The 27,505-nt window shown below is 42.0% G+C and overlaps 1 protein-coding gene across 2 annotated transcripts in view; it reads left to right on the forward strand.

The window, feature by feature from the left end:
• SND1 (staphylococcal nuclease and tudor domain containing 1) overlaps nucleotides 1-27,505 on the forward strand; it is a 407,603-nt gene that overhangs the window by 243,918 nt on the left and 136,180 nt on the right. For both annotated transcript variants that reach the window (XM_070512822.1, XM_044754776.2), the window contains one exon: nucleotides 13,749-13,890. In XM_070512822.1, coding sequence (XP_070368923.1) covers nucleotides 13,749-13,890 — 142 coding nt within the window. The remainder of the gene's footprint in view (nucleotides 1-13,748; nucleotides 13,891-27,505) is intronic.

Raw genomic sequence — 27,505 nt, forward strand, 5'->3', positions numbered from 1 at the left:
ATGGCTGCTGAGTGATGTGATAAAACTTGAAATATTTCTGCCTAGCCCCAGCTTCACTCTCCACTTCACCATCATAACACTACTTAGCCCTGGATTGAACTCATTTTGCCCTGTAGCTATTGCTTATATAAACATCTCAAAGTAAGTCATTTTACTAACACAGACATTCTGCTTACTTGTTTTTAAGGCTTTATTTAGCATGCTTCCAACATATTCCCTACAGAATATGTTCTACAGAATTTTGGGCACTCCTTGTAGTGCTGACATCCAGATAAATATCCTCAAGTCAGAGCTCAGGGTTGCCTTCGAATTACATAGTAGTTTTGTGCCTCAGTTCCTCAGGAAATGGTTTTCTCAAGAAGAAATGATAAACTTCCTAACACAATATCAGATTTGGGAGGTGTCTGAGAGTATAAGCTATTGCCAAGGTTTTGAATTTGGAGGAAGACCTATGTTCTATTGATGTTACTGTCAAGGTGGAAGAAATTTTTCCTTCCCTTTTTCTGTCTTATTCTGGCTCGTCTAAGAATTAAATTGACATGAAACAGATTAACAGGAGAAAATCAAATTTGATTATGTATGTTTGGGAACCCAAAGGCTAAGAGGTTCCCCAACAGTAAGTGGAGTAAGGTTTATATGCCATCCTGAGCTAAGGAGAAGGGGGTAGAGTTCTGGGACTTCATAAGGGAGGAAAACGATTCACAGGAAGATGGGGAAGGCAAATGTTTGGTCAACAAATGTTTGCCATGCCATGCAGAGACAGTGGGACACAGAAAGGACTTTGATCAGACAGGCCTTGCTAAGTTCCCCCCCAGGCAACCACACCTACCTCATATTCTTTGTAGATATCTCTGCTGATAGTCTTCTTCCTGGAACAGGCCATTTATCTAAATTCTTTTAGGCATTTAAGGGGGAGGTAGAAGTTCTTCCTGAGTCTTTGCTTTCTTAAAAATAATCCTCATGCCAAAGAGATAGATTTTGGGGTGGCAAGTTTTGTTCCCATATAGTACATTACTACAACATTCACATGTACTTCACCCACTATAGAGACGACTCATTTTCTTCTATATCATACTCAGTCTATTCCACTGTTTTCAGGTTCTCAGTTCTGACTGACTGCATTATTATTATCTCTTTCTGAGCGGCATTTCTTCTTGGAATGCTGTCTCTTCGCCTCTCTCGACCGTGTCTTCCTCCTCCTTCAGGGAATCTGTCTTCTTCCAGACAATTTCTCCTTTTTATCCTCACCACCTTTTGATCATGCCCTCCTTTAGCATTTAATCACTTATTACTGTGATTTTTCACTTCTTGATGTATTGATTGGTAACTGTTCTCCAGGTGACATATCGTGTGATGGTTTTCCTCACTAGCTTCTAAACTCCTAAGAAAGGAGAATCTTGTTCGTATGTCTTCACAAGAGCCTAGTGTTGATTTGCCAGGTGATGAGCTAAAACAGCGTGATACTGTGTTGGGAACAAGTGTGACCCTGGCTTCTAGGTACACAGTTAATACTGTTACTAACTACTCGTTCCTAACTACTGCTGGTTACTAACTAGAAATGGGCAGGCTACTAGAAGGATGTAGCAGAAGGGGAGTATATTTTCTAGAATATAGTGACAATATGGAGTCATGGTCAGTAGTGTGGGCTCCAATATCAGATCACCCAAGTTCAAGTCCTGGCTCTGTTGCTTCTGTCTTTGTCACCTCGGAGAAGTAATTTAACCTCTCTGTGCCACGGTCTTCCCACCTGTAAAAGATGGCCCTTACCCTCGGTAGGTTGTGGTGTGACTGAATGAGTTAATACATGCAAAGTGTTTGCAACAGTTGACATAAGAGGAGCTCAGCAGAGAGCAGTGGTGTGCATGGCAGTGGTGGTGATTAGTGACTTGCTGAGCATTCTGCCTAGCACAGAGAAAGTCCTCTCTCAGTGATAACTACCATCATCATCATCATCATCATCAGTATTTGTATTCCAAACTCTTTCTCTAATTCAAGTCCCAAATCATTCTCCTCCCTCTGCTAAGTTCTTTACCGCCTCTTCATCTCTCATTTGACATTTAACATATGCTATCTGGCTTGCTTTTTAGATGCATTTGTCGAGTTGAGTCAGGGAATGAGTGATCAAACAATAAGTATTTATCAAAAGCTTATTCTGTGTCAGACACAATGCTGAGTGTTGAGGATATACCACTAAACAAGACAGATATAGTCCTTATAGGGAAGACACCATTCGCTGTGTCGTTACAGCTGTGATAGAAGTACAGAGTCCTGTGAGGGTGTATAGTCAGGGCCATAGCTTATTCAGTGTGTCAGAGAAAGTCTTTTAAGTGATTTTAAAATGAGGCCTAAAGAAGGACTTAGTTGAAGATCTTGTTCAGGGCTGAAGGATAAAACTATGTGCAGGAAGGTCCTGAGGTAGAAAGTTTCTTGGGTTCCAAAGGCAAGGCCAGTTTTGCTGTTATGTTAGGGTAATGATTAGAAATAAGACAATGAGGGTCCAGCCCAGTGGCACAGGGGTTAAGTGTGCACGTTCTGCTTCAGTGGCCCGCAGTTCGCCAGTTCAGATCCCAGGTGCGGACACAGCACTGCTTGTCAAGCCAGGCTGTGGTAGGCATCCCACATATAAAGTAGAGGAAGGTGGGCACGGATGTTAGCTCAGGGCCAGTCTTCCTCAGCGAAAAGAGGAGGATTGGCAGCAGATGTTAGCTCAGGGCTAATCTTCCTCAAAAAAAAAAGAAAGAAAGAAGACAATGAATGATTGAAACATTTATGTGTTGTAGTCTTTAATAAGGATTTTGAAATTTGCCTGAAGAGCAATGAGAAATCATTGACAAGGGAGTGGAATAATTAGGTCAGCTTTTTATATATGTATATCCCACTCCTCATTCTGACTGCCACGTGGTGATAGACTTGAGGCAAGAGTGGTTTTGGGGCATTGGGTAGGGGAGGACTGAGTAATGGCTGGAACTAGAGTTGTGACAGTGGATGTGGGAAGATAAATTTAAGACCTAATTTTGTGGTAGAACTGGTAGAATTTGGCCATTGCTTTCATCAAGGGTCATGGAAGGGGAACGAAACCAGGTGTCATACGTGAGCATCCTAAGAGTCTGAGTACAAATAACTGGTTGGTGCTGCTGCTTTTCCCATATAGTAAACACTGGTGGCACAGATTTGAGAGGAAAGGAATTTCTGGACAAGTTAAAATTGAGGTACACATGAGCCATTCAAATGTTTCATAGCGGGGCTGGCCCGGTGGCACGGCGGTTAAGTTCACATGTTCCACTTCTCGGCAGCCGGCTTCGCCAGTTCGGATCCTGGGTGTGGACTTGGCACCACTTGGCAAAAGCCATGCTGTGGTAGGTGTCCAACGTGTAAAGTAGAGGAAGATGGGCATGGATGTTAGCTCAGGGCCAGTCTTCCCTCAGCAAAAAAAAAGGAGGATTGGTAGTAGTTAGCTCAGGGCTAATCTTCCTCAAAAAAAAAAAAAAAAAAGTTTCATAGCCCAGGAAAGTAGCCCGGGCTTCATGCATGAATTTAGGACTATTGGGCATATATATGTGAGTTGCAAAATTGCACAGAGAATATTAAGAGAGAAGAGTCCCTAGGCCAGCCCCTTTATCTCCAAAATTTAAAGGTCATATATAGATGGGGAGTCACCAGCCAAAGCAACTTAGAAAGGAGCTTCCTGAGATGTCAGAGAAACATCACAGAAACTAAGAGAAGAGAGAGTCTCACAACACAAGAATTCACTCTGCTGTGTCCAGGATGAGAAAGATGAAAACTGAGAACTGTCCAATGGATTCAGCAATATGTGTTACTAGTGACCTTAATTAGGGCAGTTTTTGTGGAATGAAGGGGTGGAAGGTGAAAGCTAGATGTCTTCCCAAATGGATTATTCCCAGGAACTATGTCTTACATCTCTGTACCTTCAGTTTTGGGAGTTTCCTGATAGTAAATGGATAAATGTCTGTAATGATAGTGTCTATGTAGTTTTCAATGAGTGAGAAATCTTCAGAGCTTCCATTAATTACATATTCACTGGTGGAGAAAGAAATGACAATGATCTGCCATCCTTGGTTGAAAAAAACAAATTTCTTCTCTTATCTGACCAAAACTCTTTGTCTGAATTCTCTGCCGTCACGCATGTGTTCTGGGGTACATGCTTTTCCATTGATAGGCTAGATCCTCAGAGTCTCACTTCAAGAACCCCATACAGTATCCACAGATGAGTACATCATAGCAGAGTTGTAAAGTCACTAGATGGGAGCAGGGTTAAATCTATATTTTTCTTCAAGGAAGAATTAGAATTCCCAAATACACCCAAAACACTACATTTCTAACTGCTTTTTTCTATAAGGGTAGTTTCCTTATGGCTTATGCCTGTCATCACATATATTTCATGTATGCATGGAATTCTGGGTACTTTTTATTAAATCAATTTCTGAGCCTGACCTGGGGCTCTTTACATCATGCTGCTTGCTTTACTAGCAACACGTTTTTCTTATTCTCACATCATACTATTGTCAACACTCTTTTTGGCTCTGAACCATTATTATCTAAGTTAAACTTTTATTCCTTATGAAAAGGGCTACTTAGTTTGATGTCATCAGTCCCATAAAGCACTGTGCTTAATGCTGTTTTTGAACGAATCATGGAGCAAATTTCACATACAATTTCAGGTCGAGATGTCTTCCAAATCAGTTTACAGGCTTTATTACAGTGTCCATAATATTTATCTCAAAATATAGAGGACAATTATAAAGAACTAATTCACTCTGGAGAATGTTGAATTTGTCTCCAAAATACTGGAGAGACAGTTATCTGACCTGAATAATTTGTGAGTTTATCTGGACAAAGCTGAATCAGCACTGAATGTTAATATATTTTCTTCTTTTATAACAAAAAATTACACATTTTTTACCACAAATTTTCTGTCAGTTTTTGTTTTTAAGTGTGCCAAATATAAATAAGCCAAAAGAAGAAAATAAAATTATCTATTCTACTATGCCAGGAGTCTTTCAGTAAAAATACATCTATTCACCAAAATTTTTTTTTCCCCAGTGATGTAAGATTTTTTTCAAGACAGAGGCTTTCTCTGTTTTATTCTTATACAGTCGGTGCCTAGAACAGTGTCTGGCACATTGTTGGTGCTTAATTGCTTTTTCCACTTAATTGTATTTTTCCATATGAAAATTCTTTTTGAACCTCACTTTTTGTGTCTGCCTAGTATTCTATCTTATATACTGTAATTTATTTTATTTAATCAGCCTTCTATTGCTGAATATTTAGGTTATTTGGATTGTTTTTTCCTTTCATAAACAACATTGATTCTTTTAGCTAAATCATAGTCCGTAATTATTTTCTTAGAACAATTCCATAAAGTAGAAACTTAGGCCATAGGATAATGATAGTTTTTTTAACATCATCATTCTGTAAATCTTTAATGAGTAAAATGATTAGATTTTTAGTTTGTTTTTTGTTATTCTTCAAAACACTGACCGCCTTCTGTTGGTATGTCTACCATAATAGTTGTCATTTTTCTGCATGTTTCAAAAACTAGAACTTTATCCTCCTAGTTTTGTATTTATCTATTTTACTTTTTAAAAATGTAGGTCTTTAAAAAAAACTAATCAGACATAATAAAAGCTTTTACTTAAGATTTATTGGATCTAAATTGGTATGTCTGCAGGCAAAAAGGAATGTTCAAAGTACTTTTAGGGGGCGTTGAGATTACTTTAGTCATCTAAACTTTTTTAACTTTTTTTTTGTCAATTTTACGTCACAGGTTGCTTGATTTTTTTTTTTTTTCCTTCCCATCTTTTTCTGAAGTTGCATTCCTATCTCAGGTGGGGCAGAGTTTAGCATGACATCAATTTCCTTGCCCTGAGTTCTTGATTTGCCCATGAAATGAAAACTTGTGCTTCATCAGACCGTCTTTTAAATCCTTTACTCTGCACATATTATTTTAATTATCTCTCAAGCCATTTTCTGGTTCTGTAATAAATTCTTACCTCTTGCCTATTGAGACTTTGGAAGTGATAAAAATTGATCTAAAACTTCTAAAGAAAAAATAGTACTTCAATCTTGTAAGTTATTTTTTCATCTAGCCTGTAATTGATATCCAAAGTTGTAGACTCTGGTCGATGTCCTTTGTTCCGTATTCTCACTGTCACATACCACGTGTATGCTGTGTTTTTAGACCAATGTCATATCCTTTTTCTGGAATGTCCAAGATGTGTATTGTGGTGTTCCTATAAAGATTCATTGTTTGATTCTTAGAAAACTAACAGCACAGTTGTTAAAAGTCTAAATGGTCTTTTCATGATGTCATTGGTTGTGTTTCTCTTTACCAGTTGAAAATAGAAATGCCATCTTTAACTATTTTCTTATCAGTTTAATTGTTTATTTGATAAAAATTAGATTTCAAGTTCTCATGAATAGGATAGTGTTTCTCTTGAATAAAACTACAAAAGGGATCTTATATTTACTATCTGACCTCAGAGAGATAAGACATTTTCTCCACGAAATAAGAACAGGATGTTTCTTAAAAAGGAAAAGGAAACGAGGGAATTTTCAGGGTCGTGATGAAGGGAAGGCCCAGGACATCTGTTGTGTAGCAGGCCTCACGTGCCAGCGTACCGAAGTCAGCAGGAGGATGGAAGTGCTCCAGGGAGGGCCACAGGCTATAAAATCATGATTTTATAAACACCAAATATCAATTTAACAGTTTGTAAAAATCTTTTGGGAAGTTAGAGTATAGAGAAAGGGGAAAGGGGACAGTTTGGGATGAAGTGAGGGGTTGGGAAGAAGATGGGATTTATTTGCAGAAACTTTTCTGTACCCCCCAGATTATCAGCCATAACTTTCAGATAGTTGTGTAGATTGCAGACCTGAGGAGGGATATTGCCTGGTGGGCTGCATCTCCTCCACGTTAGAGAACGATGATTGCAGGTAGGAGGAGCGCGGACTTGTATAGGTGGCACTTCATTGTAACCTGGTGTATCATACCTGCTTCTACAGAATCTTTTTATATGAGGCACAAATATGCCATCATCTGCACATTCTATGCTGAATTTACCAGTACAAAAAAAGTCTTGTAGAATAAGCCAAGGGCATTGTGTTTCCTGTTGATAATAAAATGCCTATTTTTCCACTAAAAGGCAATGACTTCATTTCTAAAGGTTAAGTTGAATGGTTCTCACAGCATAATTTCAGCTGGTTAAATTTAGGAAACTGAAAGTCATTCAATCAAAGAATAATCTCTGAGCTCCTCTATAGCATTTTCATTTGATTGAGATTTGGATATTGTTTTATTCGTGTTAAGCTATATCACATTTTATTTCAAGCTAGAAAAGAAATGTCAATAGGCATATGTACTTAGTAGTAGTCTATTCTTTATTTGGACAAAACCTTTCCTCTGTATAGCCAGTTGAGGATGGCATCATGCTTTCCTTCAGCCGTTGCCTAAGAATTGATACTTTATTATGCTGCTTTTGGGAAATTGATCAGAATTTTTTTTTTCTGTGCTCTTCTAACCCCATGATTTCTCATCTGTTTTCTGCTTGAATTTTTAAAATACTTTAATACTAATTGAATAGCTAATTAGATTAAAGTAGTTTGTCTAAAACTGAGTGCTTAATTTTGAACTTATTCTCTCTGAGCTACTTATAAATTAGTTAACTGGGGAAAAAAGTTTTCTTAAGTTAAAAATGAAAATATTGCATAGTCTACCTATCCAGGCCAATTTTTTTGTTTATTTTTAAAATTGAGGTATAATTTATATATAGAAAGATATCATTTTTAGTATATAATTCTGAGTTTTTATAAACTTGTACATTTTGAGAACCATGTACACATGTAACCATCACCACAGTCAAGGTAATAGAGCTGCTTCGATGTTTGAGAAAGTTCCTGTTCCCTTTGGAATCAACTCCCAGCCTTTCCCTAGTTCCTAGCAACCACTAATCTGTTGTCTGTCCTTACAGTTTGTCCTTTGCAAGATTGTCATATAAATGGAATCATGCGGTGGAGATTCACCCATGCTGTTGCCTGTCTTCTCTTTATTGCAGAGTAGTATTCCATTGTGTGAGTGGGCTACAGTTTGTTTATCCATTCCCCTCTTGTGGGAGATTTAGGTTATTTCCAGTTAGAGGTAATTACAGATGAAGGCCAGACCATATTCTGGGGGTCCAAGTCTGATTGCAGAGAAATTTTTCTCCTCCGTATTTGGGACATGAAGCTGCACTTTCACTGACATGCTGTGCCGCTTCCTTCTTCCAGTGGCGGAAGAGTAGCGTGCTTGCTCATTCTGCCCTTCAGTCTGTCCTTATCTTGCAAGTTTGGAAACTTTGCTTAGCCAGGCCATCCTCCCTGAATAATTGGTAAAGGCATAGAGTCAGGGAAGAAAATGGAAGGTCTCTGGTGAGGGCGCCACAGACTAGAATCCCAGCCTCCCAAGCCCAGGGCTTTCTCCGTCTTAGTGCTTCTGCAAATGTCCTCTTGATTCGTCCTCCCGGGAGCACAGCCCTGCGCCTAAAACGTGATTTCTCCTGCGTACTGACACGTTGGAGGCCTGAGGGAGGTGCTCTGCAAACTAAGTCAACTGTGAGAAACTGTTGAACTACTGGCAACACTTAAAGATAATTGAGAGCCTAACTTCAGCACCTTTGTTTGTTTCCTTGTAATTTTTTTGTCTTTCAGCCAGAGTGTTTTTCTCTAGGGTTCTCTCCTATGTTCACTTCATTTTTGGAAGATTAGCCCTGAGCTAACATCCGTGCCCATCTTCCTCTACTTTTTGTGTGGTATGTCTGCCACAGCATGGCTTGACAAGCAGTGCGTAGGTCCGCGCCTGGGATCCGAACCGGCGAACCGCAGGCCGCCAAAGCAAAGCACACGAACTTAACCACTGCGCCAGCAGGCCGGCCCCTAGTTCCAAATTTTTAAGTGCTTTGTGGTAATGCTGGAACTGTAGGGCATTCCCAAGTATCTCCCCCCAGAGCCCCATTTATTTCAAGAGATTATCTTACTGTGCAGCTGATTCCTCACAGAGAATCATAAACTCATTCTGTGAATTAAAATGTCACCTGGGGCCGTTATCGCCCGGGCTGTGGAAAGGAGGAAGAGTGTGGAGTAATGGATGACTTTTTTGCCTTTCTGGTAGGGGATATAGTTATGATTTGTCTTCCACGTAACTGCAGAAGTGATTCTGCTCGTCTGCAGAGCCCTGAAAAAAAGATAGATAACCTTGGCGATGAGTTATCACAATGCACCTTAAATGTGAGTGTGTGTGCTTCAGTATCCTTAGCTATTAGTTCTGATGATGATGCTCCTTTTCTTCTCTGTATCTGTCCTCTTGTCCACACAGATTTTGCTGCTTCAATATTAAGATTGGTTGGACTCAGACAGCATTGTGCTCTGGAGTCCTTTAGCTTCCGTTCAGCCCCGTAGAGACAGGATGGTCAGCTCTTGTTGGGCAGAAACCTTCCTGGTTTGCTGGAGTGGGCAGTGGGACATGGCTGTACCTCCAGGAATCTTCATCAGGTTTGATGGGCCTCTTTCAAGTTCAGTTTTTCAAGAGTTGGTGGAGTACCCCCGTGGTACCATAATAAGCCTCTGCGTGGATTTGTTTTTAGTTCTTTTTCCTATGATGTTAATCAAAGAGTGATTGTGATGATGAGAAATAATTAGTGAGCCTCATTATTAACAGTTCCTGTTTGAGACTTGCCCGCGATAATCCTAAGTGGTTAATTGTTAACTGATAGGTTTACTGGAGTCCCATTTCCCTGTGCTGTTTTATGCGCCGTGGTGTTTGCCTCTCACCAGTTGTAACGATGTTAATGCCTGCTGTATGGGTATTTTCAGTGGGAAACTCATAGAATTCACTTTGCTAACACTTGGTATAAACTGACATCTAGTGAATTCTGTTCCGGAATTCAGAGAAGTTTGATTTATGTAAGTTCTGCTCTTCTAGGATGCAGACGACCTGACTGTTTCAGTAGTGTTCTTGTGAACCTCTGTCCTCTGTCTGCCACAGAAGGATTCTGCTTCCCCTGTTCTTAGCCCCCACCCCCAGCTTTCCCACTCTCCCAAATTTGGTAATTCATTGTACTCAATTATTTTACACTGTATTTGCCTACACAGCCAGGTACTTAATAGAGATAAGTTGCAGTCTGACTGCTGTAGGGGATTTCTTAAAGGCATTCACACCTATGCCCACGTTTGGAAGAGGTTTGTCCTTACAAGCCAGAAGTGAGGCAGAGTAGGAGTATATAATTAAGGTGTCTTTATAACCTCTCCCTCTCCCTAAGGATCATCCTGCTTTTCTTCATGGTCATTCAAAACCCCGTTCCTATAAATTTGAGGTATAGATATTAACATCCTTTGAAATGAAGTCACCCCAGGCACATTTGTTGCATCATTACCTTCTCAATTTCAAGGTGCATTGAGGAGGCAGAAACATTCTTTAAAGAGATGGCCATCCACAATAGCAGGTTAAATGTAGCTAATGCAACCTTAAATTAGCTTTTCTAGGAGTGCAAGAAAATACTTATGTATGGTTTGTTTTGGAGCACAGGTAATGTGAAAACTACCAGTGCAACATAAAAGACTTATCTGCTTAAAAGTATAGTTGCTTCTTGATTATTTATACCAGTGGAGAGGAATATTGGTACAGAAAACAGCAAACTCTAGCTAATTTATCTACTTGGATTCTCAAAGCCTTGAGCCAGTGTGGTACCAGGTAACTATGGCAAACAGATTCCCAGACCTCATGTAAATAAGCCACAATGTAGAAAAGCTGAGGATGATTTGAGATGAGTGTCCTGTGTCTTACATCTCAATATTGTTCTCTCTTTAAATCTGAGGCCTTTAACCTTTATTTTAAAAATATATATTGGAGTCGTAAAGTTATAAAGACTTCTTTAATTTCACTAAATCTCAGCAGGTCCTGCTTCAAGACTATTGGAAAAGAATTTAAAATATCTTGTTAATAATATCGTTTGAACTTTATTGCTTTGCCATCCTTAAGATCCTCCTGGCATCTTCTACGCCTCACTAGGGCTTAAACTAGTCTCTGTTACACTCTTTCTCGTAATCAAGTTTTCTCTTATTTATTTACTGTTACAACCTTCAAAATGAGTGTAAGAGACTGAAGCACATTGCTGTACTTTCACAGGCTCTTTGGAAGGCAAATTGTTTAACCACAGTTAGTCAATTGTATAGTAATATAATCAAAATTCCCCAAATAAATAATTTCCATAGCTAAATTAGCAGAAAATGATTTATGGCTGCAACACCTGAGGGAACTTGTCAGTCTGCCTTACCAGTCTTTTCACATGAGCCACTGAAACAAATATTAAAGGTTTCAAGAATTTTTGTATTGAAAAGGAACATGCCAAGCAAAAGAAGCACTTGAGGTGACAAGGAAAGACAGACACCATTGTCTGCCTGTGACTGAGATTTGAAAGAGCTGACATCTTTTGGTGATTACATTTAATTTAATTGACTTCGTAAGAATTTCTATTCCTAAAAAACTATCAACTTGGATGAAATTTCCATCTTTTCCCTTAACCGATGGTCCATAGGCATATCATCTTCTCCAAGCCTTTGGAACACTTGCCTCAAGACGATGGGGAGCTCCATGTCTTATCTAGCAATTTTGCCTGTGGAAATAAACATGGTCAATTTTGGTAGGCTTTTAAAATTTGCTTTTATGCCTTCAATTGTCATAGTTAGCTTTCACTTCTAATCTTTGTCATAATCAATGGCTTGTCACATTCTCTTTGCTGTCTTCCCATATGTTGTTTCTGGAATAGGACACTGTTAAGTTGTAGATTGAGACTTTAGGAGGAGTCAGGAACATCTACTGATTTTTATTACATGGCTAACAGTAAGGTACCTTGGCTTCTCTTTGATCCTCAGTCTGAGTACATCTCTCTCTTGACAAAGTAGGTAATCGTTAGCAAAATAGGATGCGAGTTTGCTGTAGCTTCCTTTTTAGTATTAACATTAAAGGCATACCTGTGTGTGTGTGCTGTTATATTCCTATAAGCATCTTTTTTTCTGATAAATACATCCAGAAGACAGCAATGAGCAAAAGTCTGTTTCTGAAAAATATAGATTACTGTGGTCTTGAGGGAAAAGGCCTTCTCTTCAGAGACATTAAGTTGCCTCACGATTTGCCGTAATCAATTTGATAATTGTTGTTGACTTACTGGCTCCGCTCATGAATAATGTCCCAGATTTAGACTAGTATGGCAGAAGGATTTTAATCAGGTAGTGCTTTCTTTCCCATGGAGCATTTGTCTTGCTTGACTGTTCTGGACTTCAGCCAACTGCCAGGAAGGCATTTTCCCGCTGTATGTCTGTGGAATATGTGTGGCTTAAGTGTTCATTGGGGGAGTTTCCAACCCACTAAAGCTCATTGTTACCGTACCTTTTCCCAGTGTGCCATTAGAGACGCTGAGAATGGATGACTGTCTCTCCTTTTCTCTGAGAATCTGTTTGAAGGGAAGGATGAATCTCATTACTATAAATATTGTTTTCATCACAGCCTACCTCACAGCTTCTGAATGAGAGGAGCCTCTTTGGCTGCTGTGAAAACTCTCAAATACTAGATGGCTTGTTAAATTTTCATTATCTAATGTGCATTAGTTTAGATACAATAGCTCTGTTGCTAGGAGCAGAGTAAGAAAGGGACAGCTTGGCGGAGTGCAGACTGCTTGTGTCGCAGGAGTCAGGACAGTGTGCAGAGCTTGCTGTCCTCAGAGGGAGTTTACAGTTCTGCTGGCTGGGCTGAAAATCTCAGAAATTCTGACATCCAGAGACTATTCTCCCAGCACATGTGATGTGATATTTTGATGCTTGCTTACTCTATCATCTGTTTAATTAGCTTGAGAGACTGAAAAGATTTGAGGGCTCTTAGCTCCTCTGAAGCTGAGAGCTCTGAGGTTCGAAATGTCCATGATTTGGTACTCTGGAGAGATGTGAAAAAAGTTTAAAAAGTGCTATGCACTTTCACGTGTTTTATGGTTTCTATAATATTCGTGCTGACGTGCTGTGGTCTTGGTCCCATGGAGCGTGTCCTGCTGGTACAGATTTCCCAGGCTGGGAACAGGAGCAGTGTGCCCCAGGTCCTGGCTCATCCCTGAAAAGCAGGTAGGACAGGGCTTGCTGTACTGGCATCCAGAGAAGGGCTGCGCTCTTCTTCTCATTAAGAAACAGTGAGCTCTGAATCTACATGACCTGTCGAAGATTGAAGATTAACTACTTTGGGTTTCCTGGAGAAGGGCTTTAGGGGTTATATCACACAGCCTGGGAATCACTGTTTTTTGTTTTTGTTTTTAATGAAAACTAAGATTAAATTAACCTCCCTAGAAGGTTAGTCTTGGTTTTCTCCCCCTAATTTTATGTATAAGGAAGAGGAGCTTTTTCCCATCCCAGAGAAGGAGTGAAATTCTCATTTCAAAGCACCTTCCTAACTTGTGTATCCAATGAATGCTTAGTAACTGAACGGAGCAGAAAGTCAATGAGAATGTTCTGGAAACCTTTGATTAACTATATTTTTTCTCTGAAAGTCACACGAGTATCTTGTCCATGTCATGGTTTCAGAAATGTCTGATTTTATAGCGTGATTTGCCTAGCTTCCTGCAGTCTGCTAAGCTTTTTGCATTAGACCAGAGAGAAAGAAACATTTCCCCGGATTCCATTACTTTTCTAATGATTTTTTTTTTTCTTCTTTTCTCCACCAGGATACCCAAAAAGCAAAACAGTTTCTGCCCTTCCTTCAGCGAGCAGGTCGTTCTGAAGCTGTGGTGGAATATGTCTTCAGTGGTTCTCGTCTCAAGCTATATTTGCCAAAGGAAACTTGCCTTATCACCTTCTTGCTTGCAGGTAAGTCTTACGTGTCACTCTGAAAATTCTTCCTGGAGCTCAGAAGTCATCCCTGGATGTCACATGCCCTCCTTTCCCCTGTGTTTTAGAGGGGACCTGGAGCCTGTGTCGGTGCTGTAATCTGTACTTGAGACGTGGACACAAGATTCCTAGATTAGTTCCCTCTGTCGCTGCAGACCCAGCACTGGCCCTTTCCTGTCCTCATTTCCACCAACCACAAGACGTAGAGTGTAGAGTAGCTTAAAAGACAGCACATATCCTCACACAGCCTGAGTGAAGGGAATTGCAGACGTAGAAAAATACTGACGATGGAATTCTCACAGTTGGTGTTTCCCATTGGAATAGACCACCCCTGCCGTGCTAGTTGCGGGCAGGCCACAGAGTTGCTGACACACCCTGCCCTTGTTGTTCCCCAGCAGTGCCATTTGTCTCTCTTTTATTCTTTTCAAATGTCATTAGGATCCATATCTTTTATGAAACCCGAGACATGACATTACCTTCCCTGGCTCATGCATCTGTAGTAGGCTCTCTGTTGCACTAAGGTTGACATGCTAGGGCAAGCCTTCCTCCTTTTTTGCTGACTGAATGTACGTCTTTCTTGTCCTATCTTTTCCAGTAGCTTAATATTTCACAAACCAGCAAGACTACATATGAACTGTGCTCTTTGAACGGTTTACATTTATGCAGTCAAGGAGCAAACTGCTTCATTTCTTCCCTGCTGGCAAATAATGGTTATTTATTTCTACTCAGTACTTCACAGAGACGTGGTCTTTGAGAGAGTGTCATTTTACTTCACGACCCTGCACCCCACCCCTGTACACACAAACATTCGCTCACTCACAAAGGGCATATTCCATTGTGTTCTCTCAATGCACAGTTCCTTTTCTGAGGCTGTCTTGTTGCCTCAGCACTTCTTCTATTGAATTCTTGAATAGAATTGGCCATAGGGGAAGAGAAACAGGAGCCATGCTTGCTGTCCCCTGCCAGATTGCCTCAGCCTCCTTGTCCTAGAAGACACCGATAGTTTCTCCTCTGGATAAGGGTCTCCCTCAGGCCCCAACTAAATGGTTTGTTACATGAGATAAATCACTCACTGAACACATGACCATGAAGCTCACTGCTGCTGCCGTTTGGCCATCTTATCAGTGAGGCTCTCTTGCATTCTTAAGAAGTTAATAATCATTGCACATCTCTGTGCGCTCTCTGAAGAGACTAATTGACGTATGACAGGAAGCTCAGGGGCAGCTGTAGAAAAGGAAGGCCGCAACAAACCCACACCTTACTAGAGGGCTGTGGTTTTGTTTCTGCAAATGTGAGTTATAGTAAACTGAGGGGTAGCGTAGCATTGGGTGAGAGAGTCCTTTCATGGAGCCATTTGTGCCCTTCTGAAGATTTCCGTAGTGGAGAAGTTTCTTAGCTGTGAATTCTTGTTGTTACAGAGTCTGAAGTATATGTTCAGCTCATCCTTTGCTCTATACCTGCAAAACGTCCTTTTGGCGGTGTAGTGCTTGATCCCAGAGGTGGGGAAGAGAAACAGTATTATTCATTCTGGGGAACTTGGCCACACATCTGTATGGGAACAAAAACATTGAAGTTCTGGCTTCTAAAGTCAGAACTACCTGAATGGAGCTGACTTAGAGCTTCAGACTGATCTCGGCTGAGGTTTTCCTGTAGAACCCTTCTGGTTATAACTTGCTTAAACACGAGCAGTCTGATCACTCGATGCCACATTAGCCAGTCCCTCTGTGTACTTGACATTATTCTAAGCTTAGCAATTCAAAAAGCATCGCCTGAGTTAACTTCCATTCTGAAAGATAGATTACAGAAGCAAACACGTGGTAAAAATACAAGCTTTTACATTTTTCTCCTGCCCTACTATACTGTTGTGTTATACATCTTCTGGTTTCTTTGGAAACCTGGCAAGGATACAGGATATTGAAAAGTCATGAGAGAAAGCAGACCTCGGTTTGAATGATGATCCTACTCTGTATAAGCAGGTGACTTTAGGGAAGTTTTTTACTCTGAGTCTTAGTTTGCACGTCAGTTAACTGGAGAGTTCCTTGCCTCTCAGGATTTTTGTGAGGGTTTAATGAGATGTGTAAAGGGTTCAGAACCACTCTGCCATAAAGTAAATCATCATTAAATGTTTCTTTCCCCTTTCTCTCACAAAGACTTAGCAAATTCATAACTAGAGCTTTCCTTAACTCTTCTATGGAACAGCATAGTTGTGCAGTGTGTGCACATGGCTAGGACTGTCCCATGGAGACTGAGCTATCTGTTAATGGAAAGAAGTCCAGAAAGGGAGCTGTTCTATCCTCCTCCTGACTAAGCACAGCGTTCACTGAAGGGAAGGCTACTGGCTTTCCCCTCTGACTTTGGAGTAAGGACTCTGCATCCTGGTACAGCACGGTCCTAGGTCTCGGGAAGCTCTAGAGGGAAGACAGGCATGTAAACAAACTGCAATGTTGGGCACTAAGTGAGATGATAGAATTATCTACAAGGCACAGAAATAGCCTAGAGAAGAAATGGTTGGTTATTTAGGTGGGGATCAAAGATTGTCTCCCTGAAGAGCCGATATCTGAGCTCTGTTTTGAAGGACAAATAGGGATTTGCAATGTTGGGGGATGGAAAGGGACGAGGAGAAGGAGAGGAACATTCTAGACAGAGGTAACAGCATGTACAAAGCTGTGGAGTTATGTATGATATATCCTGGTGTGTGCGAGGAACCACGAACACTTTGGTATTGGTGGAGTATAGAGAGTGAGGGGAGGTGGGGTGGGATGAGGTTGGAAATGCAGGTAGAAGCTAGCCTTTCTCCCGTGGAATATACTGTGGACACTCAGAGTCACTAAAGGTATTAAGCAGGGGAGCGACGTGTTCATACTTGTGCTAAGAAAGTTTATTTTGGTGGATACATTGGAATAAAGGAGGCTGGAGGCTGTGAGAGCAGTTAAGAAGCATGGGGATAGAGGCCTGAAATCTAGGGTGGAGAGGAAGAGAGATTGGAACAGTATTTAGCGGAAGACTTGATAGTTCAGGAAATAACTGGATTCTTTTGGTCAGGGATGGGGGTTGATGTTGAGTGCAGGAGAGGAAGTAATGCGTCTAAAGTTTGTGTGATGGGCAGATGGTGATGTCCGCCAGCAAGGGCAACACAAAACTAAGACTAGGTTTTGGGAACAGTCACTTGGTGGTCAGAGGATTAGATGGAGAATCCGGAGAGACTCATCTTTTGGAAGCCAAGGGAGGAAGGAATTCTGAGGAGTCAGCAGTGTCTGATTTTACCTAGAAGATCAAGTAGGTAAAAACAGTGAATGATTTTGTACTATTTATCAATTAGTAAGACACAGATAACCTCTGTCAGTGCATTTTCACCAGAGTTGATTCAGCTAAAGGCAGATTATAGGTGATTGGGGAGTAAATGTGAGAAATAAGGAACAGCATTAAAGATAGACTGCTCTTCACAGAAATCTAACAGAATGGAAAAGGAGTGCAGAAAAGTGAAAGCAGAAGGGTCAAGGTAACATCCTAAGAATGTCAGCATCTTGAGTACTTTTATAGCTGTAATTCTTATTCAAGATTGGAGCAGAACGTCTCATGTATATTTGGAAAAGCTATTCAATATACCAATTGTTTTCATAATACCAATTATGGAATGTAAAACTCAACAAAATCTTCTTAGCAAATGAGCATATACAAAGCATGAAGTGAGAAAATATCATAGGGAACATGAGAAGCACTGGTCTGAATTCTAAGTAGCGGGAACTAAGAAAGGACGCAAGTAAATGATTAATAGAATGGTGACCTAGAGGAGATAGAATGAATGAGATGGATGCAGAACGTGCGTGGAGGGAGTATCCTTAGAAAGAGATGGGCTCCCTGGCCCTCTGGGACCAACTCCAAAGCTGAATGTGAGTGTAGACACAGACACAGTATTCACGTTGTGGAGCCGTTTGCCTGGACAGTGATGGCACTCGTGGCACAGCTTTGCGTATCTGTGGGATGTGTTCTACACCATGTAACACAGGCATTCTGCTAGAAATGATGTCTCTAGGCAGCCAGGAGGGGAGTTTGGGTTGTGATTCTCAAGGGAAAAGTCCAGAGAATTGTTCAGCAGACCCATATATGCTACTCTCATTAGTCCCAGCCTTTTGGAGAGCCCTCTGGACTTCAAGGTAGGCTGGACATTTTCCATTTTTATGTGGCCTTTTTTGGGCAGACGGCCCCACAGCTTGATAGGGAGTGGCATTTGGCCCGAGCCAGCTGGCCTCTCTGTCACGGTTCCTGCACCCCTGTATGTGGAATGATTGCTTGGTCAGATGGGATAGCAGGTGGGGCTGGGCAAAGTCAGCTGTAGCTAACAGGTCAGTGCCTCCTGAAAGCTCTTGCCCTTTAGTCCTTTGAGCACCTGGCTTAGGTTTGATCGGTGAGCAGGTGACCTTACACCATCAGAACCAAGACTGTTCAAGGTCCCTCCGCCTGCTGCTGTGGCCTCCTCCTATGCATACTTATTTCAGGCTTGGAGGCAATAACAGGTGATTCTTGTCCTCAGTTAGCGGGGAAGCCAAGATCCTGGGGCAGCCCACATTTGTTTAAAAGCATCTTTTTTCCTCATCTAGCATTTAGTGAGCCCCATACTTCAGTGAGAACAAAAGCAGTTTAACCACAATCTTTTAGCTTATTTTCACTTGTCATATATGTCACATTTTACTTAGTTTCTTGTCTAAAGACATACTGAGGCACATATTTACAAATCTCTTGGGCCTTGATTCACATTTTTCTTTATTAGCTCCAGTCGGCATGGAGTGTGTGTCTTATTGCTATGACTTTCATGTTACATTTCCTTATTTTGAATTCGCTTCTTAGCTCTGGGGTATCTGGGTCATGCTGAAGGCACAGTTCAGGAAGTCGTCCTGTTGGCTAAGCATAGGAGGTATCAAGTTAGTGCCTGGAAACCACATGCCTGAATTGAAAGACAATAATGATTTGAGGTTTCAGTGCAAAGTAATCTAGGTAGTCTTAGATCAGGTATTTGGAGTCTTTTGCTAACTCACTGGATGAGCCCACCCATTTGCATTTCCATGTTCTTAAAAGTGGGACAGCAATATGTATGAGGAATTATGGGCTGAGGGAGGTTTGGAGGGTCGGGGAGTGGGTATCAGTCATCTTGGATGGCACTCACAGTACAAACGACCTAGAAGGCAGCAACCACCTGGCAGGGGGTTCCCATGTGGATCACAGCAGGTGACTTATAATTAACCAGTTACCTACTCATATGAAACAAGACCAGAAAATGAGGCTTGCCTTGTGCCTGCCTTTGATATTTTTCCATTTTTTTCTCTCTCTTTGATTGCAACTCGTTTCTAGAGCTGCATTTTGACAAGGGAGGCAGTGAGAGAAGGGTCTAGGTATCCAGGTTTGATAAATTTTGGTGGTGGGTTTGTGCATGGTAAACTAAAAATTTGGCCGTGCGTCCTTCCACCCTGAGTGCGTTTGAATAAAGTACCTCATTTCCTTCTTTCTCTTTAGTGTCTCTCCTCCAGCCAGTGTAATAGGAATACCAACTGTCTGTTTCAATAGACCAAAAACTTCAAATGAGAGAGAAGAGGGAATGTGAACAGGAATGTTCTCTTCATCTCCTGGCCCCAAGAATGGTGGATCCCCATTGGTTACCAGTTCCTAACCAAATTACACAATTAAAGCCAATATATGTTTAAGTGAGAAATCCCATTCTGCTATCACTGAGGTGCTAATGAATCAGGCTGTTATTGTGGTTGTGTTTGCTGGGCTTCTATCGTTAATTAAGCAATTACAGGGTCTGCTGGTACTTACGAATTCCTTTCAGATGCTTTAATTGAATTGCAACTTAATGGATATTTGTGAAGTGGGGTGTTCTTTCTCTTGGGACTTGCCACTTGGATTCTCTCTCTACCGCCTACTTGCTTCCAGGTGGGTCCCATTGCTGGAAATGGGCAGCGTGACTGAGACTTGGCTGCGACTGCTCTAGTTCTTCACTTCTAAAAGCTATCAGGACGGGAATTCTACAAACTGTGCTCGTGTCAGGAGGTCCTGGAGGGTCACTTGTTGGAAAGTATTATTAGCACAATAAACAGGTTTGGGGAGCCTTTTTTAATGAGGCTAAAATTTTTGCAAGCCCAGGATAGGAAAGGCAGTCTTTGACAGATAGATTTGGGTGATACATATATTAATAAGATTGTTCCTTCCTTCCTGAACAGCTTTTAGTCTGGTAGTATAGAGAGCCATATGAAAAACTTGAACAAGGAAAAGCATAAAGGACTTATGAAAAGTATAGGCAACATATCATGAGAGTGCAGAGGAAAGAACAATTAACTGGGGAATAGAAAAGACTTCCCAAGGGAGATGGCATTTGAGCATCCAGGAAGATCTGGAACATTTTCTTTTGGCAGGCTGGGTGTGATTTGTCTAGGCAAAACAACTTAGCCTGTATCATTAGTTCTCAGGAAGAGTTGCCTAAAAGACATGGATGTACTCATCAATCATTTTTCTCTCTGCTTTTGTATGGGCATGAAAATCTCCTTCTCAGCTCTTTTGCCGTTGAATATTCAGTGCTCTGCCCTCAGCTCGCAGTCGCTGCAGGCATACCTTACCATCACCTAATAGTCGTATAGATGAAAGACAAGCCTGTGATTATAGCCTGATTATCTCCCATCTTTAGATCATGAATCTCCCCAGAATGAGCCTCATCGTGCTTGTGGGTCATTCAATCACATGGCTATTTAATAATTTATCTCCACTGGGCACTATGCTGGGAATATAGAAATGCATAAGATAGAGCTCTAGCCTTCAAGCAAAGTAAGATGGGTCTACTGAAGTAAAGAATGTATAGACATGAAGAAGAAAATACATTTTTTAAGAAGGATAAAAGTAGGAGAAACATGGCTGAAATACCATACAAATGAAAACAACTCAGATTTTTAGAAAACAATAACAATAAATATTGTGATACTGTCAAAAAGGTTAAGGCAGTCCTGGTCCATAACCCAGAAGTACAGGATCTGGAGAGGAGGGAGCCACGTGCTGGCTCAGCCCAGACCAGTGCAGGCCTGGTGTATCTGAGGACCACCCTTTTAGGAAAGACATCAGCACACTCCAGAAGGATCAGAGGAGAGTGACCAGGATGGTAACAGACCTAAAAATGCCAGTCCTGAGGACTAGTAGTAGGAATCAAAGGAGACTTCCAGGACGTAATGGAGTGTTTCAAAGTAAAAGAGGTAGTGATTCGATTTGTTTAGTAGCCATTTCAAATATTTTTTTGATTAAGACAGAGTAATAAATAAAGACATCAATAAAAATAAGATTTGTTTGGCATGGTTTAATGGCAGTCACAGACCTTGGAGCTAGAACACTTAAAGATGAATTCTTGCTCTCCTGCTTCCTAGTTAATTATTTCCATCAGACTGGCCTGCTTATCTGGGTGCGATGCTGGGACCTAGAGGTGAGGCAGACAGCAAGGCCCATATGGCAGTTCTCTGCCAGCCTCTCTGGATACTCCTGCAACTGAGGGAAAGATAGTCCTAGTGGGGGCACCACCTCCTATGGAGTCAGTCTGAGGATGGTGCAGCCTTCTCATTGGGATGTTCGGCCCTCACCATCTCAGTTGGGTTTTCTGTGTCAAGAAAAGAAAGATGTTGGTTTATCCTTGGCTGTTACATGTTAGGCCCATTGATTGCCTCTGGATGGATAGGTCAGAAGTCAATGAAAAGAATCCCTACCTCCTACATCCTCTGACTTACGCCTTCTGCTACTGCTTTTTACTCCTGCTGCTTTTGAGTTTTAACATAGGTGAGGCAAGAGGAAAAAGTATCCTGGATAGGGTATAGGCCTATTCCCTGCAGAGTTAATAGAGCCTGTAGAGTGATACAAAAAGGTCAGACCTGTGAGCTTTTTACCAAGGGTTCCTTTTCCACTCCTCCTCCTCTCCTACTTTAAGGGTCTTTCTGAGTCTCTTAAAAGTTATCTAGGCTGCCTTCCACCTGGTGGGCATGTGGAAGAGGAATGAGAAGCTTACAGAGATTTGATGGCTGTTGTCTGCTATAGGGTTTTCTGTTCCAGCACCTGTCTCTGGTTGTGCCCAAATACCTCAGTTCTAATTCCATTCTTGTTGCTTTCTCAGAAAAATACATTACAGTGTGGATTTTTCAGTGCCATCTAGTCAACCTATTGGCATTTCCCAGCAGCCGTTTAGTAGTAATGATGGCAAGCAACATCATCCAGGATTGGGCAACTTGCCACTACCCCTGCCCTGTGGGGGTGTCTATTTGGCCAGCCTAATAGTAGAAAATGGCAGGACCTGGATGCAGGAGAGGGCATATAAATGGCATAGTAATTTGAAATTGAAGGGAAGTGTTTTGCAGTCTGGTAATGGGCAGCCCCAGGGTAAGCAGTGCATACTGCCTGTAAGACTTAATCCTGGTTGCTATGGGAACCACCTCTCACATCCCCCTTTCAAACAGAGATATGACTGTTTAAAATAAAAAAAAAAGAATAGTTCCTCATCATTGAAAACCTGTCTTTGCCCCCAAGCCCCAGGTCATTGCTTCCCTTGGATTCCTTTCAGAAAGTTTTCCTGAAGCTTCCCCAACCTGATGGGCTAGATCTGCCAGAGTCTATGCCTGGCCCTTTGTATAAAATTTGAATGAATGGCACTAACATGGGAATTACAACACACTAGGTACCCAGTGTGGACAACCATTCCAAGTACATCCTCCTGTTGTCCCGAAGGGGGCACCACAGGTTTTCACTCAAGGAACTGGATGGGACCACTGGCCACATAATGCACTTCCTCGCATCCCATCCCTGAGGAGCTCCAAGGAAGCCCAAGGAGCTGCTCTCAGTCTCAGTGCCATGGGATTGCTACCAGATTCTGATGTTGGGCTGCCAAGCACAGACCCTGTGGGAGCAAGAACAATTCACAGAAGTTCCTTTCATATTTGGAAGGCATCTGAGACACAACTGCATTCTCAGTTGTATTTTTTCATCATTAGAGCTTTTTCCCATTCTTTAAATTACCCACTTAATCCACACCTTTTAAGTTTGGGGTTTTTTTTAACCTCCCTTTGCCTATGATAAAATAGATGGAATCTACATCTCTCTTCAGTGGCCTTTGATTTCTGAACATATGGCTCCCTGCACGGGTGGCTTATAGGCTTCTGCGTGGGCTTTGGAGAAACTTTGTTTGAGCTTTCCAGATTCCATGTAGTTTTCCCTTATTCTACTCATGCTTTACAGTAGCAGTCCTGAATAAACCCCAGTAGCTCCCATGCTTACCTTCATTCCACATAGGAAGATATTTAAATCGACGGCTTAGTCTACGATGGGTGGAGAAGTTCCCATTCCTGCCCTGGTGTGCCTCCTTTTCCTGAGCCTGTACATCTGCGAGTGATTTTTCTAGGGTTAATTTGGGTGTTTTTATTTTTAAATTGGAACATGGTGTCTGTCTCTTCTCTGTGTGTGTTTTGGATGCAGCCCCTGTGCTAGGCATGCGGTTATTAACTCCACTGATAACACCAGTTCGCTCATTAGCATTTGCATTTTAAATTACAAGCTAGAGCAGACGACATTTATCCTATATTGGTACCATTGCCTTCTTCATGAATGATGTCGTATGTGCAGGGAATGCAGAAATAACTCCTCTGAGGCCCTGATGTATTTTCGTCTCTTTTCTTTTTACTCTTGATTCTCATTGTTTGACAGGGAATGTTTTTTTAATCTTTTCCAAGTTTAGACCTATTTGTGAGTGCTTCTGATTGGGAACTGCTAATGACAGACCAACCCATCGTATCAAAATAGACGTATTGCATAGAGTGGCCATCTTTCCCTTTCACATTGTGCTCCTGGTCAGCAGTCTGCTTTGATTAAAGAGGAGGGAATTTTCTTCTCCACAGTTTGGTGGGTGGGAAGACATGGTAACAGCTACTTGTTCTTGCTTGTGTTTGTATTCCTGGTTATTTGTTTTTATTTTTTTTTCTTTCTTTTTTTGAGGAAGATTAGCCCTGAGCTAACATCTACATCTAGTCCTCCTCTTTTTGCTGAGGAAGACTGGCCCTGAGCTAACATCCGTGCCCATCTTCCTCTACTTTATATGTGGGACGCCTGCCACAGCATGGCTTGACAAGTGGTGTGTAGGTCCACACCCGGGGTCCGAATCGGCAAACCCCGGGCTGCCAAAGCGGAATGTGCAAACTTAACCGCTGCGCCACCAGGCCAGTCCCCCCTGGTTATTTATTAACACCTGTTATTCCCTGGCCCTGCATGAGGAAAAAGGGGAATAGTGTATACCTTCAAGGAACTTATTTTTGACAAGAAACGTTTAGATTGCACTACAGTACAGCACGTACTTAGAGTGTGAGATACCACGTTAGAGGTGGGCTTCTTAAGCAAGAGTTGCCGGTAGTTAAGGCCTCTTGGGGGAACTGTTGCTCTTGGCAAATGGTAACTTCAGCAACAGGATCACCAGAACCAAATCAGAAATGCCCGGTCATGGATCACGGCCGTAGGAATGGAGCTTTCCTAGGCTTAGGTGTGCCCAGCTCTGCGTACGCTAGTCTCCGGATGGTTTCGGGCAGCACGCGTCGGGCAGAAAGCAGAGCTCTGGTAGATAGGTCTGCATTCGTGCCATTGTGCTATTTCTGTGTGATCTCAAATTGTAGTTCTCTGAGATCCGGCACAGGGACTCTTCCTTTTGGTGAATTCTGACTTTTCAAACGTGAAAAATCCAGGGAAGTCACACTGGAAATAGTAGATGTGCATTCTGTGCGGAAGTTCTGCAACTGATATAAACAGTTTTTATTTTCCTCCCTTCTCACTAAAGGTCGTCTCCCATGTCATCCCTATTCTGCTGTTTAGCTACTGCAATAACCAAGACATGAAGAGTTGCATTTGAGACTCATGATCCAAGTACACATGATATGTTAGTTTAGAACCGGATCCCATTACGGTGTATCATTGCCGCATGTGGCATTTCATACAATAATAAAAGAAATTACATGGTAATCGCATTGTGAGCCTACTCTCATGTTGACCCATTTCATGCTATGAGGCTGTCCTCACAGTAAACACTGCCCTATCACACTCGTTCCTTATTCCCGCACCAATAAATTTTACCCATTAGAATGAGGGCTGGGGTGGTGGTACCATTTTTCCCTTCAACATAGTATCACTTGAGCAGTTCCAAATCCTACTTCACATTTGATACAGCTCTATTTCCTTTGCTTCTGTTAGTCTTATAATAATCTCTTCCCCTGAAATCCGCTGATTAAAAGTTGTCAAGAAACCCACAACAAGTACTACAGACATTAGTCAGATCTCCACATAGGGTCTGTAGCCCTGTGAGAGGCCCGTTGTCCTCTGAGGGGTCCTTCCATTTAAACATCTAAGAGTTCAGGGATAGTTCTGCCTCACGTGTTTATTGCTTCATTTTCCATAAACAAAAGCACTCATGAAGTTCTTTTGAAAAGTGGATGAGCGAGACAAAACTGATAAAGAGCCGTTACCTACCTCTGTATTTCTTTTCTTCCATGGATATGGTCTGTGTTGGGCGCACTCAGTGTTCACTGTGAGTTCCAGGCTTCAAACACAGGCCTTTGAGCCCTCGGTGTTTTCTTCTAGTCTTTTGGTCTCCGTGCATGGTATCTGGCAAAATTCTTCTCCATACACAAAGCTGTGCCTACCAAGGCAAGCATGGATAGTGTGGAGGAGATGAGTGGGTCCCTGGAGACTTCAGAGGAGTAAAGCAGGGCAGGAGATGCAGTTGGCTCGTGTCCCCTGTGCAGTCAGATGAAGCTGTCTTTGGGTTGTATGGTGGCAGGCACCTCGATGGCATTCAGTGTTCGTTCAGTAACATTTGTAAAAGCTACTTATCGATGATGATGGAAGCAGTTGAGACAAACAGCTCACTAAAGAGCGGAGGAATCCCACAATCTTTCATTATTTTCATTGCGTTCGTTATCCAGGTGAAGGCTGTTGGCTGCCAGTCTCTCACCACCCTGCTGAGCTGGGGCTCCGAGGAGGGGGCTGAGGTTGGCTGCATTCCCCCAGCTGCCGAGCCATCCAGCCCTCTCGCGGTTCTCTGCACCTCCCTCCACTGTGTCGTCGGCTTCTGACAGAAACCTTGAATTAAGTGGGTTAGGAATAAACTGCTTGAACGCGTTTGCGCAAGATAGCTTCTCTCACCAGCTATCTGAAGTGCTTTTTGAAATACACGGGAGTCCTTTGTAAGCTGCTTTATAAGCTGTGAAGTCCATTGTTGCTGCTCTCTGCAGCCAGCGTGTCTCTAACCTAAGCAATGTCGACTTGGCTCTGGGCCAGGGCTCGGTATTGGAAACTCGCATAAGCAGCAAAGCCGCCCACCAGAGTCACTAGCAGCTGTTGCAGGTTGGAGGATTTGCAGAAATTGAGATTGCTGTTCCCAGATATTGGCACTTGCCTGGTGATGAATGACCGAGTCTGTGCGAGGGGACTCTGTATGCTTTCCTTCGGCCTTTTCTTCTCAGCCCTCTATTGTGGCGCCTGCTCAATGGCCCTGTTGTGGAGCAGGGCGGCTGAATGGCGGGGTGAGTGGCCTGCCTCTACTGCCATTCCCTCCCTCAATTGGCCTAGACTGAGACATTAATAATAGCTCTTTGATCCTCTGAACTGGTTCTTGGGGCAGGAATTTTGAGGCACATAGCACTGATGCCAAGGGCTAAGAATCCAGCCTCCAGAGGCCAGGGAAATGAACTTCACCTGAAAGAGTGGCATGAATCCTGCTTCAATTCCTCTGGTGTCCTTTGCCTTAACCCGTCCATTTGCACCAGAATAGCCAGGGAGATAAGACCAGAAAAAAAAGGTCCTTTCTGATAGTCATTAATGATTAGTGTGTTTATTTCTGATATGATTGCTCAAGAGTAAAATTTTCAGAAAGTGATATACCACTTTGTATAGTTTCTTCTTATCACATGTAGTCATACATATTCATATATGCATATGCTAGAACCAGTGTTACAAGGCCATTTTACTAGAGATTAAGCTACAAAGAAACCAACATGAATGGCCCCTATTAAGAGATTGCCACCCTCCCAACTTCTACCATTGCTCTCTCGTCACCTTTTTATTTTCTTTATATCACTTGCCACTGTCTGAAGTTATCTAGTTTATTTCTCATTCGGTTTTTTACTGACTGTCTGCGTCACCAGATGTAAGATGCTGAGAGCAGGGACCTTGTCTGCCTTGCAGCTGCTGAACCCCTGTAACCATGCCTAAAATAGTGCCTGACCCAGAGTCACACTCAGTAGTCGTAGTAGTCTTGGATGAATGAACGAACACTGAAGTTTCTGGGCTAAAACTCAGAAAACAAAATAACAACACTGTTTCCATAGAGAATGAGTGTTAGAGCCACAGCAGCCCTAAAATGGCGAACAGAGCCCCAAACGGGGTGTCTGTCTGGAGAACTGGATTTAAAGCTAAAAACTGTCCCCAATGTCACTAAACCTTGAACAAGTCAGCTGGCCTTTCTGGGCCTTGGGTTTTTTCATTGAGTGAGGTGAGGGGTTTGGATTAGGTTTCTCCAGTATTCATTCCAGGTCTGAATCTCTAA

Source organism: Equus asinus, chromosome 1, assembly GCF_041296235.1.
Source record: "Equus asinus isolate D_3611 breed Donkey chromosome 1, EquAss-T2T_v2, whole genome shotgun sequence".
Classification (NCBI taxonomy): Eukaryota; Metazoa; Chordata; class Mammalia; order Perissodactyla; family Equidae; genus Equus; species Equus asinus.